Raw genomic sequence first — 16,863 nt, 5'->3', positions numbered from 1 at the left:
CGAATTGACTCAACAGCACAACCATGATTCCGAACCTAAGGCAAATAAAAAATATGAGTCAGTTCCAGGTAATTCTCCTTCTCTTCCTAACAGTCAGTCTGAGTCTTCCGATTATGAAATTCCTATAGCTCTACGTAACGGGATTAGATCCTGTACTAGTCATCCGCTGTCTAAATTTGTGTCATACTCAAAACTGTCTCCATCTCTGGTTGCGTTTACCACTCAATTATCCAGTGTAGAAATCCCTAACAATGTACAGGAGGCTCCACTCAATTATCCAGTGTAGAAATCCCTAACAATGTACAGGAGGCTCTAAAAGTTCCAAAGTGGAAGGAAGCAGTGTTTGAAGATATGAGAGCTCTTGAGAAGAACAGTACTTGGAGCATTGAGGCGTTGCCAAAGGGAAAGACTACCGTGGGCTGTAAATGGGTTTTCACGGTGAAGTATAACTCAGACGGTTCAGTGGAAAGATACAAGGCTAGATTGGTGGCAAAGGGATTCACCCAAACATATGGCATCGATTACTCTGAGACTTGTGCTCCTGTTGCAAAATTGAACACGGTAAGAGTGCTTTTATCTATTGCTGCTAATTTAGATTGGCCCTTGCAACAACTAGATGTGAAGAATGCCTTCCTCAATGGTGATTTGGAAGAGGAGGTGTACATGGATAGTTTACCCGGCTTTGAAGAGAAATTTGGCTCAAGAGTGTGCAGGTTAAAAAAGTCCTTGTATGGGCTCAAACAGTCCCCAAGGGCTTGGTTTGAGAAGTTCACACAATCGGTCAGAAAACAAGGATATTCTCAAGGACAAGCTGATCATACCTTGTTTTTCAAGTTCTCTTCTAAAGGAAAAGTTGCTGTGCTGATAGTGTATGTTGATGATATTATTCTCACAGGTGATGATGTGATTGAAATGGAGAAACTGAAGAAGAACATTGCATTAGAGTTTGAAATCAAGGATTTGGGAGCGCTAAGATATTTCCTTGGTATGGAAGTGGCTCCTTTAAGAAAAGGAATTGTTGTCTCTCAACGAAAATACATTCTTAATCTGTTAAAGGAAACCGGGATGAGTGGTTGTAGACCGGCTGAGACTCCCATGGATCCCAATGTAAAACTCTGGGAAGAGGGACGTGTTCGTGTTGATACTGGTAGATACCAGAGATTAGTTGGGAAACTAATTTATCTATCCCATACTCGACCTGATATTGCCTTCTCAGTCAGTGTTGTTAGTAGTTCATGCATGCACCTTATGAAGAACATCTTGAGGCTGTCTACCGAATTTTGAGGTACTTGAAATCCACTCCGGGGAAAGGTCTACTTTTCGAGAAGACTAATCAAAGAAGTGTTGAGGTATTTACCGACGCAGATTGGGCAGGTTCAGTGACTGACAGGAGGTCTACCTCAAGGTATTGCACCTTTGTGTGGGGAAACTTAGTTACTTGGCGGAGTAAGAAGCAAAGTGTTGTTGCTAGAAGTAATGCAGAGGCTGAGTTTAGAGCAATGACTCAAGGAATCTGTGAGGTGTTATGGATATACAGAATCCTAGAAGAACTCAAGAAGAGTGTGGAACTTCCCCTGAAGTTGTACTGCGACAACAAGGCTGCAATAAGTATCGCTCACAATCCCGTTCAGCATGATCGAACGAAGCACATTGAGATTGATCGACACTTCATTAAAGAAAAACTTGAAGCAGGGAATATTTGCATGCCGTTTGTTCCTTCTAGTCAGCAAACAGCCGACATCTTGACCAAGGGGCTCGCAAGACACAACTTTGAACATCTAATAAGCAAGTTGGGCATGATTGACATCTATGCACCAACTTGAGGGGGAGTGTTGGAAAGTTAGGAAATAATATCCCATAGAATCAGGAAATTAGAATTTGAATATTTTCTGTTTTAGATATTTCCGGATTTGGTTCTGTTTCCTTTTTCTTGCTCCTTAATTCTAGGAACCGGAGATATTGTTCTCTTCTATTTAAACTAATGTAACCTATGTTATGAATAATAAGAAAGAGAGAGATTTCTGCTCTCTAGGTTTTCCTCCTTAATCTGCCCTCTTTTCCTACAATAACCAATCTTGAAGTGAGAATTTTGCATAAAAGTCCATATAGTCATTCACTAGTACAATTAACCACAAACATTCATACCAAAAATAAAATGAAAAAAAAAAGCCCACAGACATTAATTCAAAAACTGGTAACAAGATCATATCCATTTGCTAGTATGATAACTGGTTGAGTTGGACTTACAAATAAAATGAAAAAAAAAGCCCACAGACATTAATTCAAAAACTGGTAACAAGATCATATCCATTTGCTAGTATGATATCTGGTTGAGTTGGACTTAAATCTTTTTCATTATTTTGTTAGACTAGCAGAACTAGTATAAGTTGAATATGCTACATCCATATGTCAAACATGCTAGAAAGAGATGATGAATACTCAAGCAGAGCTACAGTAAATTATATTACGAAACCTCCAAGTCATTACAAATGGGAATATTCAAGTTGATCCTACCCATTACCTTAATGAATGGGGAAATTGCAGCATGAACTTTATAGAGGCTGAAAGAAGCTAAGAATAGTGTGTAATGGACTTAATGTCAAGTCTAATTGTCGGAAATGCAAGCTTATTAAACAGGCTTATAGGAATTTTTATTCTAAGACACGCTTATTGAACAAGCTTATAGGAATTTTTATTCTCTTTGGCAGCAAGCTTTATAGGAATTTTTATACTAAGACAAGTTGAGGCCAAACAGAAGCCACAAATAGACAGATACCAAGGTTTAGCATTGCTCTCTGAGACAAACTTGAACTTAATGCATATTTAGTGCGCGATTAAGCATGTATATCTCACACTCTATGCATGGTTAATGAGAATAACTACTCAAAAGAAACCATCTAAAGAAAAAAGAAATATATGTGGTCATTGTCACGTTCTTTACTAAAATTACGTGCTAATGAAAAAGAGTAGATGGTTTTTCTGGTTCATGTTGTCTTGGAGAAGCTCTCTATGAATAGTTCAGGCTGATGATAAAAAGATTAACAGAACAACATGTTGCACTAATAAACATCAATGCATAATTGCATGAGGAAGCCTCAAGAATTCATTCGTATTTACAAATTTCAAAAGAATTATGTATTTTACTGACAGATGTCAAAAGAGGACTTGACATCAGTCACACAACTTGTATTCCTCATTTCTGCAGATAAAGTTTTTAATATACCACAAATTTCAGCTATTCTAGGCTGTGCTGGATCCCCAGGGAGATAAGAGTGTACCTGATCTCCAACTTCAATCCAACTATAGCCCGGTTGCTTCTCTGTTCTTCTTTCTGCCATCACCATTCTTACTCTTTGAGCTTCACTCCATCTGCCTGCATCGGCATGAATATTTGACAAGAGCACATAATTTGAAGCTTTATGAGGTTCGAGTTCTAAAAGCTTCTCGGCAGCATACTTGCCAAGTTCAAAATTTCGGTGTATCCTGGCTGCTCCAAGCAACGCACCCCATATTCCAGCAGTTGCCTTGATTCTCATTTCGGACACCATTTTGAAGCCTTCTTCTAACCTCCCTGCCCGACCAAGTAGGTCAACCATGCAAGCATAGTGTTCAGCCAAAGGTTCAACGTTGTATCTTTCGGTCATGCTCTTAAACAATTCCAAGCCTCGAGAAACCAGCCCACCGTGACTACATGCCGACAACACACCAATAAATGTGACCTGATCTGGGTCTACCCCTTGTGTTAGCATTTCTTCAAAAAGCTCAACTGCCTCTTTCCCATTACCATTCAAAGCATGCCCAGCAATTAAAGAATTCCAAGAAACAACATCAACATTTGCAAGGTCTTTGAATACTAGTTCAGCATTGGAGACCCTTCCGCATTTCGCATACATTGTGATGAGGGCATTGCTGACAAATAAATCATTTATGTAACCACTTTTCACAGCCAAATGGTGAAGTTGCTCGCCCATCTGCAAAGCTGCAATATTTGCACATGCACTAAGTCCACATGCAAAAGTTGACTCATCAGGTCTTTTTCCTTCTTGGCCCATCATCATAAAACTCCTCAAGGCATCCAGATATAACTCATTTTGCGAGAAACCAGCGATCAAAGAATTCCAAGAGACTGCATTCCTCTTTCCCATTTCCTCAAATATCTTAAGTGCTTTATCCATCTGCCCTGCTTGAGCATAACCTGCAACCATTGTATTCCACGAAACCAAGTCCTTATTTGTCATTTGATTGAACAGATGCTGAGCTTCGGCCATTTTACCACACTGAGCATAGCCTGCAATCATGGTGTTCCAACAAACAACATCACGGGTACCAATTTGATTAAATATTTGATTAGCTTCATCCATTCTTTTATTTTGCACGTATCCGGAAATCATTGCTGTTTGGGCTGCAATATTTTTGTAAGGCATTTGATGAAGTAATTGCCTCGCTTCATCAAGTTTGCCAACACAAACATACCCATTTATCATCGTTGTCCATGACACCGAATCCCTCTCTGGCATTTCTGAGAATAGTCTAACAGCCTTATCAATTTGGCAATCTTGAACATATGCCGCAATCATTGCATTCCAAGAAACTACATTTCTATTCGGCATTTGTTCAAACAGATTCTGCGCTTCTGTAATCCTACCATTTCGGGCAAACCCGGATAACATTGTAACCCATGAAACCACATTCGGCTCTGGAATCTTCTTAAAAAACTTCCAAGCAGAATCCAAATCGCCAACATGAACAAACCCGTCAACCATCAAATTCCACGAAATCACATTCCTCTCCACCATCCCCTCAAAGAACTGCAACCCCAGATGCATTTGTCCATTCTGAGTATACCCAGCTAGCATCGAGTTCCAAGAAACCAAATCCTTGACCGGCATTTCATCAAATAATCTCTTTGCCTCATCAAACATCCCATTCTTAGCATAACCTGCGATCATGGCGTTCCAACAAACCACGTCTAGCTTATGAGGAAGGAGATTGAAAAGTTCTCTAGCCTTCTGAAGCTCACCATTACGTGTATAGCAAGTAATCATCAAAGTCCATGAGAAAAGGTCTCGTTTAGGCATTTTGCCAAATATGTCATAGGCTTCCTCCACCTTATCATTGTGTAGGTATCCAGAAATCATAGTATTCCAGGAAACCAAATTTCTTCGGGGCATTTTATCAAACAGCTGGCGTGCATCCACGATTCTACCATTCTTGGCATAGGCAGAGATCATGGAATTGAATGTAACGGTATTCTTTTGGGTCATTTGTGAGAAAACCTTAATGGCTTCATCAATTCGACCCGATTTTCCCAACTGGGTAATCTTCAGATTCTGGCTAAAGACATGGTTCCCCATGTCACCAACTGATCTCATCTTCATTGGAAATTGTTAAAATGAAGAGATTTGAGTTCTGAAGAAATACCTCCTTTTGCGATCTGCAAGATAATTGGATGAGATTGTAAGTGAATGCTTTAGGGGCAGCTACTGATTGTCCAGATTGGACACACCAATCTTCTGTCAATTTATGTAATGAGTTGCATGGCAGGCACCGGCGGTTTGGACTTTTTTTTTTTCTTTTTTTCTTTGGCCCCCAAATTTTAGGTAGTTTAGGCGGGTTTTTCTTTAACGGGCAAATTAGCCAGTAGGTAGGTTATTTTCAAAGAAACTTAATAGAGTAGTGTTTATTTAATAATTTTAAGTTAAGAAAAGGTTAAAAACATAAAAAGGAGCCTTTTATAGTAGGTATTCCTCACCACCACCAGTAGTACATGTTTTTAAAAGTTAAATATGAACAGAATTATATTAAAATATAAAATAAAAATATGTAAAACTGACAGTTTTATATGACGTGAATTTTTTTACCATAAGGTTATTTTTTTGGGTATGAATTTTCCATATAAAAATCAGATCAACATACAAAGTCCAATAACAAGTGAAAGAAACGTCCAGATTTCAAAGTTCAACGTCCAAGGTTATTATAAATAATGAATCCCATAAGAACAATGCAAAATCCTTCATGTTCAAAGAAAGTAATCAACCATGTGGCCTAATGCTTTGTCTTCCTTCCTCTTGGAATTCTTTTTTATTTATATTTTTTTTATTTTAAATGAGTCCTATAAATTGCCACAGAAATAGCTGACGCTCTTTCTTACTTAACACTCCGCACCTTCAGTTCCCATTTATCACCACGGACATCAAGTCTACAAATATACTATCAGGGTTTAGCTGCGAAGTTTTCTGGCAATGGAGCAGCATCGTTTCTTCAACATTGTCAATGCCCGCATTGTTTGACGTAGCCACAAAAGGATGAGAGATAATGGCGTCGCAAGATGTTTAACTGAAATGCGGAAAGACAAGACCTACAATGAAGGAGGACGCAGTAGAGATGGAGGGCGTTCAAATGAGCAGAGGTGTCCTCGTCGAACAAAGCTACCAGTATGGTGCGTCCAGCTACCAGTATGGTGCGTCCAGTGCGATCCGACTGCTGTAACCCATATTTGATGCTTCAACTTTGTTAAGATCTCAAGCCTTTAGGCAGTTTTTTGTTTCCATAGAAACAGCAGCCCTTATCCATTGTACGTTGCTTGTATTTTGTCGATTTAGAATAACACATTGTCAGGTTTTCATGCTTAACAAAATTCTAACATGGAAAAAAGCTCGGATAAAAAAAGGATACCATGTTTACTTTCCAAATAAATGAAACTAGTATCATTTGCAAAAATTGCTATCAGACTGTATCATGAACATAAAACAATGACCAAAATTTTGGGATGCCGCAAAATGGTAAATTAATAGTTGCCCCTCGGAGATACATGCTATATAGCATAGTATAAACTGCTATTCCTTAAATATCTAGACACAGTCCAACCATGATCTGGAGCATGATGACAAACAGCCTTTTGTGAAAATGTCCTCAACCACTCTTCATTCTTATACCAAGCGGAGACATCATCTCATCCACAATCTCTATTCGTACCAGTGACGACTCTTATTTCTGGTCATCACTACTACGTTCAAACTCTATCCGACGCTTATTAGCACGTTGTTCTTACTCTTCTCGTTCATTGCTAATGTTTTTTCGAACTGTGTTACTTCTATAAATTGGGTGAGAACGTAAGTAGCTTCCCCCATATTTCGCAGTTCCCCTATTAACCCTCTCCAAAATATAAAACAAGCATCCTGATCCTTTAATATAATAGTGCGATCGGCTATAATCTCACTGAACAACCGTTCGGCATAGCTTGTCACGGTGTCATATGATCACATCCTAAATCTATCAACCTTATGTATATTCCTTTCCGCCCTTCATAAATTCAGTCTCACATAGCCTGTGATATAGATGAAGGTGAGTGGGTGGCTCTAGCTTGTGATACAGGCCCAGTCACAGACTGGTGAGATTGAATTTATGAGGATGGAAAGGTATATACATATGGTTGATAGATTTAAGATGCGATCATATGACACCGTGACAAGCTATGCTGAACGGTTGTTCAGTGAGATTATAGCCGATCGCACTATTGTATTAAAGGATCAGAATACTTGTTTTATATTTTAGAGATGGTTAATTAGAGGAACTGCGAAATATGGTATTTCCTCGATGGGAAGCTACCTACACTCTCACCCAATTTATAGAAGAAGTAACACAATTAGAAGAAACATTAGCCAACGAACGAGAAGAGCAAGAACAATGTGCTAATGAGCGTCGGATAGAGTTTGAACGTAGTAGTGATGACCAGAAATAAGGGTCGTCACAATACCGATCCACATATTCTAGTTGGAGAGGCACATGACTCTAAAACGAAAATGTCAGTACAATTAGATTATAACTCGTCATGAGCCTTAGTTTCCATGTCAGCATTTTCATTGTCTGATCCATCAGGCTCTGTAGCTGATTCGTTACTTTGAGACGTACTCTCTTCAGAAGTTGAGTTGGAAGCTTTTGCTTTTTCCTCACTGCTCTTACTTTTATCCATTTCATTCTTAGCAGGTTTCTGAATTTTCGGCTTTGGCTTAGGAATTCTATTAACGCTAGCAACCTATGAAAAGACCAACCATATATTAACAAGAATATCCCAAACATAAAAGCTTATATGCCTACTGGAGTAAAAAAATTTCAATCGTACCTTGTCTTGCAAATTCAACACCTTCAAGTAAACTTCTTCGGATGTGAATGCTGGAGTGCTAGATGCAGCAGTCCTTCAAGAAGAAAGAAAATAATAAGCTTTCTGTTCCATGGTAATTTAAGAGATAAGAAAGGAAGCAAATTAACATATGATCCAATGTAGAACTATCTGCAATAACGTTTATATAAAATTTACTTGCGTATATTACGAATAATATTAATTACATTAACTTTAGGAAGTAAAAAAATAAAATAAAAAATGAACATTACTCACTTTTGCTGCTCGGCCTCCTTCTCGGCTAACCAAGTCTTCAACTTGTCAGCTTCACTCAACACCTGAAAAGTTGTCAATACTAATCACCAAAGAATAATAAACTCCAACATAATTTTTTTTTTTCTATTTTTTTTAAAAGAAATGAAAGATTTTTGTAAAAATAAAGAAACTAGAAGAGTACAAAAGGGGACACACAGTTTGTCCTAGAAAATACAAATCATAAAGTTTGTTTCGGATTTAGTATGATTAAGCACCTCATCAATTTTCCCTTTGGGCAGCCAAGATTTTTCAGTCTCCCACCTGCGTACAATCTGCAGACCAGGGATCAGATCAGTACAAGAAAGTAACAGTAGAAATCAATAAATAATTTAATAAACCAGCAAAGGTAAATCTATTTATTTAATGTATTAACGTTAACTGCATTCTTATATCATCAATAATTTTTTAGTCACTGTCTAGAAGTCAATGGGAAAAGTAATTACTAGCCACACAACAATATTGTGGGTGAAATCAACTTAACATGGTAATTACCAGCCACTTGCACTCTTTAGCATTTTTAATTTTTTTTTTTTAATGTTGTATATAAAGATGCCAACATTTTGAAGAACATTGGATTTCTTAATGAGCACTTATCCAAAAAGTTTTACCCAGAGGCCAGAATCACTATGATAAAAGTACATTTTAATATAAAAAAATCTCTACAAGCCATATAAAATAATTGGTATTTCTTCGTTACAATTCATTATTCTCATAGACCAAATTATAATATACATAATTGCATTACAAAATTAAGCAGAATTAAGAAAACTTGTGACCATGATAGTTCTTACATACCTGCTGCAGCTCAGAAAGGTAATTTCTTGCACGTTCAACTGCTGCTGGCCGGGCAGTAAGCTCTTTCAATCTGCAACCAAAATTCACCAGCTTAACTTTAGTAAAGTTGCCCCATCCTCGAGTGATTTGTAAATTATCACATGTAAAATTGGCATAAACTTAATTACTCCCGGCAAAATCAGAATAGCATACCTGAAGAACATTGGGTCACCAATAGCTTTTAACAAATCTAGGCGTTCCTGAAACTCTGTAGCGGAAGCATCTTCCCCATCCATATATAGCCATTCTTGCACCTGAGAAGATTTGTTATGCTTTAGTAAAAAAATTCTAGTGGCATCTCTACAAAGAATCAGCATTAATTATCTTAAAGAAAGGTTAACCTCATCAAGCCTTCCAGTAAAGGATGTCCGTTCATCAGCAGTTGAAATCTTCCCAACCTCCTCAGATGTCTCAAGCTGATACAGAAAAGGGAAAAATCTATCAGAGAAATGAGCATAATGTCTATATAAAGAGTAAAAGAAGAACAATAAACAAACACCATAGAGCCCTACCAAATAAGAGAGAAAAATACACATAAAAAGTAATTCGCCAAAAAAAAAACATGAAAGATGATCAAAAGATATAATAACATAAACGCAATAACATTGATCAACCCCTCCTTTCTATGTCTCCAAGAAGCTGCAAATGGAAAAGTTGGACAACTTGATAGGTGACATCAAAGCTTAAGAACTTCCAGAACTCCTACCTTTTCTTTAGTATCGTATATGTATCCTTCCAAATTATTTTTCAACTCTGCAGTTTTTCTTCGCTCTGCATCCTTTTTGTCTAATGCTTCTAACTTACGTTTAGCTTCAGCAAGAGATTCTTTTGGAAGAGACATTGCAGGACCCACTGTCTTTTCGACAATCTACATGTCATGAAAGTAAAGTCAACAAAAGAGGAAAATCATCACTGTAAAACATTAAGACTAGGTTAAAAATTTCAGGAATCCTAAAAGCTTCAATCTCCTATAAGATGTAAAAACGGCATTAGGGGCTATAAACTCATACCTTTAATGGAATCCTGAAGGTTCTCTTTTTTAGCTTTCTTTCAGTAACAAGCTCTGTGGCATTCGGGTCTTCTGCACTAGAATTAGTTGAGTTACTAGTTCCAGCATCTTCAACATTCAAATTGGCATTGCTTTCTTCTGAAGTGTTCTTAGCACCAACTTCAAGAGATATGTTGGGGGAAGCAGTAGTCGAGTTCTCAACTGTCCGATTCTCTTTAGGAACTTCTACCCATTCGGTTATTTCAATAACAGCGTCTGCCCGGTCCAAGGAGAGAATTCCACTTCTACTCAAAGAGAAGTGCAGATTTGCCTTGATGGGGGATGACAAATTCCGTGATGCATACCTAAATAAAATAGCGTATACGGAACACAAATCCATGTTAGAGTTTTTCCGATGCTTACATGATATGGTTACAATTGTTTACAGGATTGAAGTAGAATTCACAACCACAAAAGACATGAAGAATAAATAAACTTACTTCTCACTAGTATCGGCCAAACCAGACACACCATACTGAGCAAATATAGGAGAGGTTACACCAGGTGGTAGAAGTTCGCTCCCATAAGCCAGTGAAACTTCAAAATCCTTGTTATGAACAATGGATCTGAACATCTATCATAAAGACAAACAAAATACATGATTAGTTGACAATGAAGTAGTTAAACCACAATTGCTAGAGCATAGCTATGGGGTGCCATTTATTACCTTGCTGGGTAATTTTTTCATTCGCGGTACAAGTAATTGTCTAGTGCTTTCATCTTTCAAAAGCTCAGGGCCATCTAATTCAACTACAAACTCATAGGGAGAACCATCAATCATACCGAGCTTGCGGTTCAATTTGATTCCATCACTTAAATTTGCAGCGTGTAGTGCTGCACCAAGAACAATAGCTTCATCCGCATCAAGATGTTTATCCAACTCTTTCCTTCCAAGAAAATCCTGAAGCTCAGCCTATCACAATAGAAGCAAACAATTCTAATCTATCTTCTCAAATAGACAAATCTTACAGATAACAGGCATTCTTCTTAATAACTGTCAGTTACGAAAAATTACTAGTATAATTATAGCATAAAAAATAATCTATGCATTTTGTCATTGACACGTGACAGTAGTTTCAAGATGATATAGATAGATGTAAGACAAATAAGATGAACTACCTGCAACTTTGGCACTCTCGTAGCACCTCCTATCAACTCAACTGCATATATCTCATCAACTGTTAGCTTAGAATGCTTAAGAACTTCTTTCACAGGCACAAGAGATTGTTCCCAAAGATCACCACAGAGCTCTTCAAACTTCTCACGGGATATGGTACCCCTAGAAAAATGTAAATCTCAGATGAGAATAAAGATCATTTGGGACAAAGGTTATTATAAATCTACAATGCTGTTAGGGAATTAATTGTCTAATGATACGTGATAGTTCTGTTGGCTATTTGGAAATTAGCGACTGTAAACAATAATTTGAACTTTTTGATAGATGATGTTAAATTTCAAACCTGAAATCTCGATCATCAAAAAGTGATTCAACCGATATTAGCGCCACCGTGTTAGCACTTAGAATTTCCTTTGTTCGTTTGACCTGCTTCTTCAGTTTAGCCATTGCCTTGGGAGATTTTCTCACATCAACGCCATTCCCAACTTGCTTGTTGAACTCATCTGCAAAGTACTCAACCAATCTTAACTCCATATTTTGACCCCCAAGTTCTGGATTCCATCTGACATCCTTGACCTGCAATTATCATATGTAAGCTTACAAGCCTTTTTTTTTTCATGAAATGTAAACTTATGAGCTTAGCAACATGCTAAAAGTACCACGAAAAACACCCTCTTTAGAAAGTATATCATAATTCATAATATTCTTTTACTGCCAGAACTCGAAGGGCTAGGTGGTAAGAGCAAAGTGGAAAGCAACATGAAAGCTTAGAACTAAAGAATGGTTTCAATTAACATCATGAAACATAATCAATCTACCATTAACGATAAAAAATAATCCACTAATGTCAATCTTCTGATATAAATCCCTCATTCGTGAAACTCTCACTCAACAAACTATGTACCTCCAACCAAGAAGCAAAAATGACCACTTAATTTAGCATGACAATACGATCACAAAACTAAACAGCCAAGATAGAAACTCAGTTGACGTAAGCAATCACAGCAAACCATAAATTTCCAAGTCACAACTAACAAGAGAAATACAAGTTACGTAAAAGTTTACCTGAAACTGATTGACTGAGACAGTTTTTCCAAACACCTTGGTCTTATATGCCGAGAAATACACAAGGGCTGCATAAGTACTGCTCGAGCCCATATCATAGAAAATAACATGTCTCGACTCATTTGAGAAATCTTTGTCAATCCCATACTGCAAGGCCGCGCCAGAATGCTCATTAATCAATGAAAGCACATTAATCCCTGCCAACTGCGCAGCTTGAAGCAACCCCTTTCGCTCCACTTGGCCGAAGTACGGCGGCACCGTAATCACAGCATCCTGAACAGGAACTTTCGCGTGAAACTCCGCTAAATGAGCCGCATAACCCAAAACCATCGCCAACAACTCCTCCACGGAATAATCACCCACATTATGATCAATTGTGAAATTTGCGATTCCCCTCGGATCCTCCTTAATATCAAAGGGCAAGTACGATGAATCTATAAACTTCTTGGTGTAACTAAATGGTTTCCCAAGCAAGTCCCTGAGCTGGGAAAAGACTTTGTCCGGATACCGGGCAACAAGTCCAGCGGCCTCTTCCCCGAGAAGACGGTCACCGGACTGAAACGCGACAATGGCGGGCGACTTGCGCTTCGACATTTCATTGATCGTGATTGAAATCGGGCTCTGCCCGGGTTTCAGGTTCACTACCGCAACTTTAAGCCATTCTGAACCTAGATCTACGCTCAAAACCGCGGATTGCGACGGAGACAGAACAAGGCAAAAAATAGATACCAACAAACCCAGCTTGAACAACATCGAAGCCATCCTAAAATCGCTTTATCAAGCCCTAGAGCATCCAAAATTTGTCTGTATCGCACCAAAAAAAACAAACTATTTCATCTATATAAAGAAAAAGTAACCAAATTTGAAAGTTTCAGTAATTATTCAATAATTCATGAATCCAAAAAACAAGAAAACAGAGCTATAAAAGACATTAACTACGCTACCAAGCTTGCGAAAAATTCAAAACTCAGATTTTCATTTCCTTTACAACGTGATTAAGGAATTAGCTTGAGCAATACTATAATTTATTTCCTACCGAATCGAGAGAGAGAGAGAAAGAGAGAGAGTGACCAGTGATGTGCAGATCGCATTCTCCAGAAGAGAAGACTGAGCGTGTAGAGATTTTCTATTGGTGTTGGTTTGGGTTGACGTGAAACGTAATGAGAGGGAAAAGAAAAAAAAAAAGAAAAAAAGAGAAACTTTCTCGGAAACTCATACCTACTCGAGAAAATACTGGCCTTTCTTATGGGAGGGGGAGGCTGACGTGGAAAATATACAAATGCAGACATTGCCAATGGTAGAGAGACAACTGGCTTAACGTACACGTGGCGGCTATCGAGACGCTCTACTTTGTTGTGTTCACGTTGTCAGGTTCTCTTTGGAAATTATTTGGGCTTGGGCTGGCTTCTTGACTAGACTACGCGCCTCCGTTTATTTCACCCTCACTCTCACGTTCTCTCTCTCCCTCACTCTCTCTCTTTCAGTTCTCCCTCTTGTGCTGTCCAAGCTTCTAAAATAGAGAGCTTTTACTCTTTTTTTGATGGATAATTCAACTTTGAAGTTAATTTCAAGATTAGAGATAAATTTTTTGGTAAATATTTAGTTCATGAATTCAAAATAATATTTCAGAATTATTGTCCATTTACGTGTATTTTTTGTGAAAAAAAAATACTGTAACGAACCACGAACCATAATTCAAATCATGGTACAAATATACCAACCAAACGCACACTTAGAAATTTCAAGAAGCTTGAGTTAGTATTTTTTCCCTTCTTCTTTAATATGAAATCTTGTTTCCTTTGCAGTAATTTGTTTGGTTTAGTGATGCTTTTTATTGACAATGTTTTCTAAAACCTTAGACCTTACCTAATTTCTAAAATCCCAAATTGTCAAAGTTAGAGTTTATTAAAGTATGAGTTTCTTTGAAATTTCTCTGTTGAATGTTATTATTTTGGACTTAATCATACTTTCCTCACTTGATTCACATGTTTTGGGGAGGATTCTAGGAGCAGCCCAAGGAAAAGCATAGGACTTGATTATTCTCAATAAGTTTTAATGTTAGATATGTTAGAACCTTAAAATAGACTTTTCAAGCTTTGATAGGAGATTTGAATCACCCAAAAAGGAATTTTGTACCTTAAGTTATGAATTTTTCAAGTTGTTGGAAAAACTTTCAAAGAACCTAACCTGGACAGGTTTGATTCTGTTGAATTCTGGGAATATTTGAAGATGAATTTAAATGAATAGTTACATAATTGGACACTAGACATCCAAAGCTTCATTTAGCCGCAAAAATCACCTCAAACAGAAAACTATAGTTGAAGTTATGCATTTTTAAAGTTAAGCATGATTTTCAGAAATTATGCAGAAAAACAACCACGTTTCGATCTGGTATAATGTGTTTTTAGACACCCTAACACACGTGAAACTAAGCTTATGATAGCTCTTTGGAAAGCCCTAGATGTTTACTTCGATTAGGCATTGATTTTGTAATTTTAGGGGCTGTTGTAGAATATTTTATGATTATTCCCGTAACAGTCGCTAAAGTAGTCTTTTTTAAGAATTGATAAAATAAAAAAACTAAGACCCCTACCTTTTGAAATATGATTGCTGCACCTAAATCACCATTACTACCATTTAGAACATATTATTAGTCATGTGTGGGAGTACGAATCACGTCATTTAGAGTTTTGTAACGCGAATTGTGCGCATTTGAAGTTTCACGTAGAAACTTCTCAAAAGCTGTCAAAACCAGAAAAGAACAGAATTTTAATTTCTTGAAAACTCTTTTTGAGGCATTTAGAGAGCTCGAATTTGGGCATATCATACCCTTGACTTTTACATATTTAGAATTTTATCCTAAATATTCTAAACTTTATAAAAAAATAAAAAAAGCCCATGTTAAATTTTCATACTAATTTTATCTATTATGTGGCGAGAGTGTTTGTAAAAGACAATTTTGAGTTTAAAATCTTATTTATTAGAATTTCTTATAGCAAATACATTTGAGAGGACATTTGATTAATGTTGCATAATGGTTCAAATATGATTTCACATTCGGGAGAACATTTTAATAATGTTGCATAATGCTTCAAATCTGATTTTAAGACCCAAACATCTCACTTCTAATTATTTTTATCATCTCTCCCTCCCTCACTCTCACGTAACTCTCTCACCCCCTCTCATTCTCTCACGGTTCTCTCTCTCCCTCACTCTCTCTCTCTCTCTTTCGGTTCTCCCACTCTTCCTCCATGAGAGGTGATGTCCAAGCTTCCAAAATAGAGGGCTTTCACTCTATTTTTAATGGGTAATTCAACCTTGAAGTCAATTTCAAGATTAGAGACGAATGTCTTAGAGATTTCAAGAAGCTTGAGGTATGGTTTTTCCGCTTCTTCTTTAGTTCGAAAATATTATTTTCTTTGTAGTAATTTGTTTGGTTTAGTGACGCTCTTTATTGACAATGTTTTCTAAAGCCTTGACCTTACCTAATTTCTAAAATCCCAAATTGTCAAAGTTGGGGTATATTACAGTATGAGTTTCTTTGAAATTTCTCTCTTGAGTGTTATTATTTTGAACTTAATCATACTTTTCCCACTTGATTCACCTGATTTTGGGAAGGATTCTAGAAGGAGCCCAAGGAAAAGCTTAGGACTTGATTATTCTCAATAGGTTTTAATGTTAGCATTTTAGAACTTTAAAATAGACTTTTCAAGCTTTGATAGGAGATTTGAATCCTCCAAAAAGGAATTTTGTAGCTTAACTTATGAATTTTTCAAGTTGTTGTAAAAACTGTCAAAAAAACTAACCTGGACAGGTTTGATTCTGTTAAATTCTGAGAATCTTTGGATATGAATTTGAATGAATAGGTTACATAATTGGAAACTAGACACCCTATGCTTCGTATAGCCACTAGAATCACCTCAAACGGACAACTATAGTTCAAGTTATGCATTTTTAAAGTTAAACATGATTTCTAGAAGTTCTGTAGAAAAACAACCACGTTTTGATCTGGTATAATGTGTTTATGGAGATGTTAACAAACCTAAAACTAAGCTTCTAATAGCGCTTTAGAAAGCCCTAGAAGTTTACTTCGATTAGGCACTGATTTTGTAATTTTTGGGACTATGTAAAATATTTTATAATTATTTCCGTAACAGTCGCTAAAGCTGTCTTTTCTAGGAATTAATAAAAGAAAGAAATTGAGACCCCTACTTTTTGAAATACGATTGCTGCACCTAAACCACTGTTACTACCATTTAGAACATATTGTTAGTGACATGTGGGAGTTAGAATCACGTAATTTGGAGTTTTGTAACTTGAGTTGTGCGCATTAGAAGTTTCATGTAGAAACTTCTCAAAAGCTGT

The 16,863-nt window shown here is 37.1% G+C and overlaps 2 protein-coding genes across 3 annotated transcripts; both read right to left on the bottom strand.

Annotated features, from left to right (window-relative positions):
• Window positions 1-3,133: 3,133 nt before the first annotated feature.
• LOC21400692 (pentatricopeptide repeat-containing protein At4g02750) lies at window positions 3,134-5,746 on the bottom strand. The gene has a single exon (XM_010114567.2). It carries the CDS (start codon window positions 5,376-5,378, stop codon window positions 3,141-3,143), a length of 2,238 nt encoding a protein of 745 aa, XP_010112869.1. The 5' UTR covers window positions 5,379-5,746; the 3' UTR covers window positions 3,134-3,140.
• Window positions 5,747-6,684: 938 nt separating this feature from the next.
• On the bottom strand, window positions 6,685-13,661 carry LOC21400690 (heat shock 70 kDa protein 17). 2 transcript variants are annotated; one of them, XM_024176364.1, is made up of 15 exons: window positions 13,535-13,661; window positions 12,499-13,302; window positions 11,777-12,009; window positions 11,436-11,595; window positions 10,984-11,229; window positions 10,757-10,890; window positions 10,279-10,621; window positions 9,975-10,136; window positions 9,610-9,684; window positions 9,422-9,522; window positions 9,230-9,299; window positions 8,650-8,706; window positions 8,396-8,457; window positions 8,123-8,195; window positions 6,685-8,035 (listed from the first exon to the last, which is right to left on the bottom strand). In XM_024176364.1, exons 2-15 carry the CDS (start codon window positions 13,258-13,260, stop codon window positions 7,820-7,822), a joined length of 2,694 nt encoding a protein of 897 aa, XP_024032132.1. In that variant the 5' UTR covers window positions 13,261-13,302; window positions 13,535-13,661; the 3' UTR covers window positions 6,685-7,819. The 2 variants fall into 2 exon arrangements, with proteins under 2 accessions (XP_024032132.1, XP_024032131.1); XM_024176363.1 differs by having other exon boundaries at window positions 13,570-13,661.
• Window positions 13,662-16,863: the final 3,202 nt, after the last annotated feature.

This window comes from Morus notabilis, unplaced genomic scaffold (genome assembly GCF_000414095.1).
Source record: "Morus notabilis unplaced genomic scaffold, ASM41409v2 Scaffold568, whole genome shotgun sequence".
NCBI classification, from domain to species: domain Eukaryota; kingdom Viridiplantae; phylum Streptophyta; class Magnoliopsida; order Rosales; family Moraceae; genus Morus; species Morus notabilis.
The sequence above is the reverse complement of the archived record's forward strand: the minus strand, read 5'-3'. Positions and strand labels throughout refer to the sequence as shown.

Excerpts from the sequence above, each read along its gene's own strand:
- LOC21400692 (XM_010114567.2), bottom strand. The coding sequence starts at position 5,378 with ATGAAGATGAGATCAGTTGGTGACATGGGGAACCATGTCTTTAGCCAG.
- LOC21400690 (XM_024176364.1), bottom strand. The coding sequence starts at position 13,260 with ATGGCTTCGATGTTGTTCAAGCTGGGTTTGTTGGTATCTATTTTTTGC. Across the intron at positions 11,596-11,776 it reads TTTGATGATCGAGATTTCAG|GGGTACCATATCCCGTGAGA; the intron begins GTTTGAAATTTA and ends ACATTTTTCTAG. Across the intron at positions 10,891-10,983 it reads TGAAAAAATTACCCAGCAAG|ATGTTCAGATCCATTGTTCA; the intron begins GTAATAAATGGC and ends TCTTTATGATAG.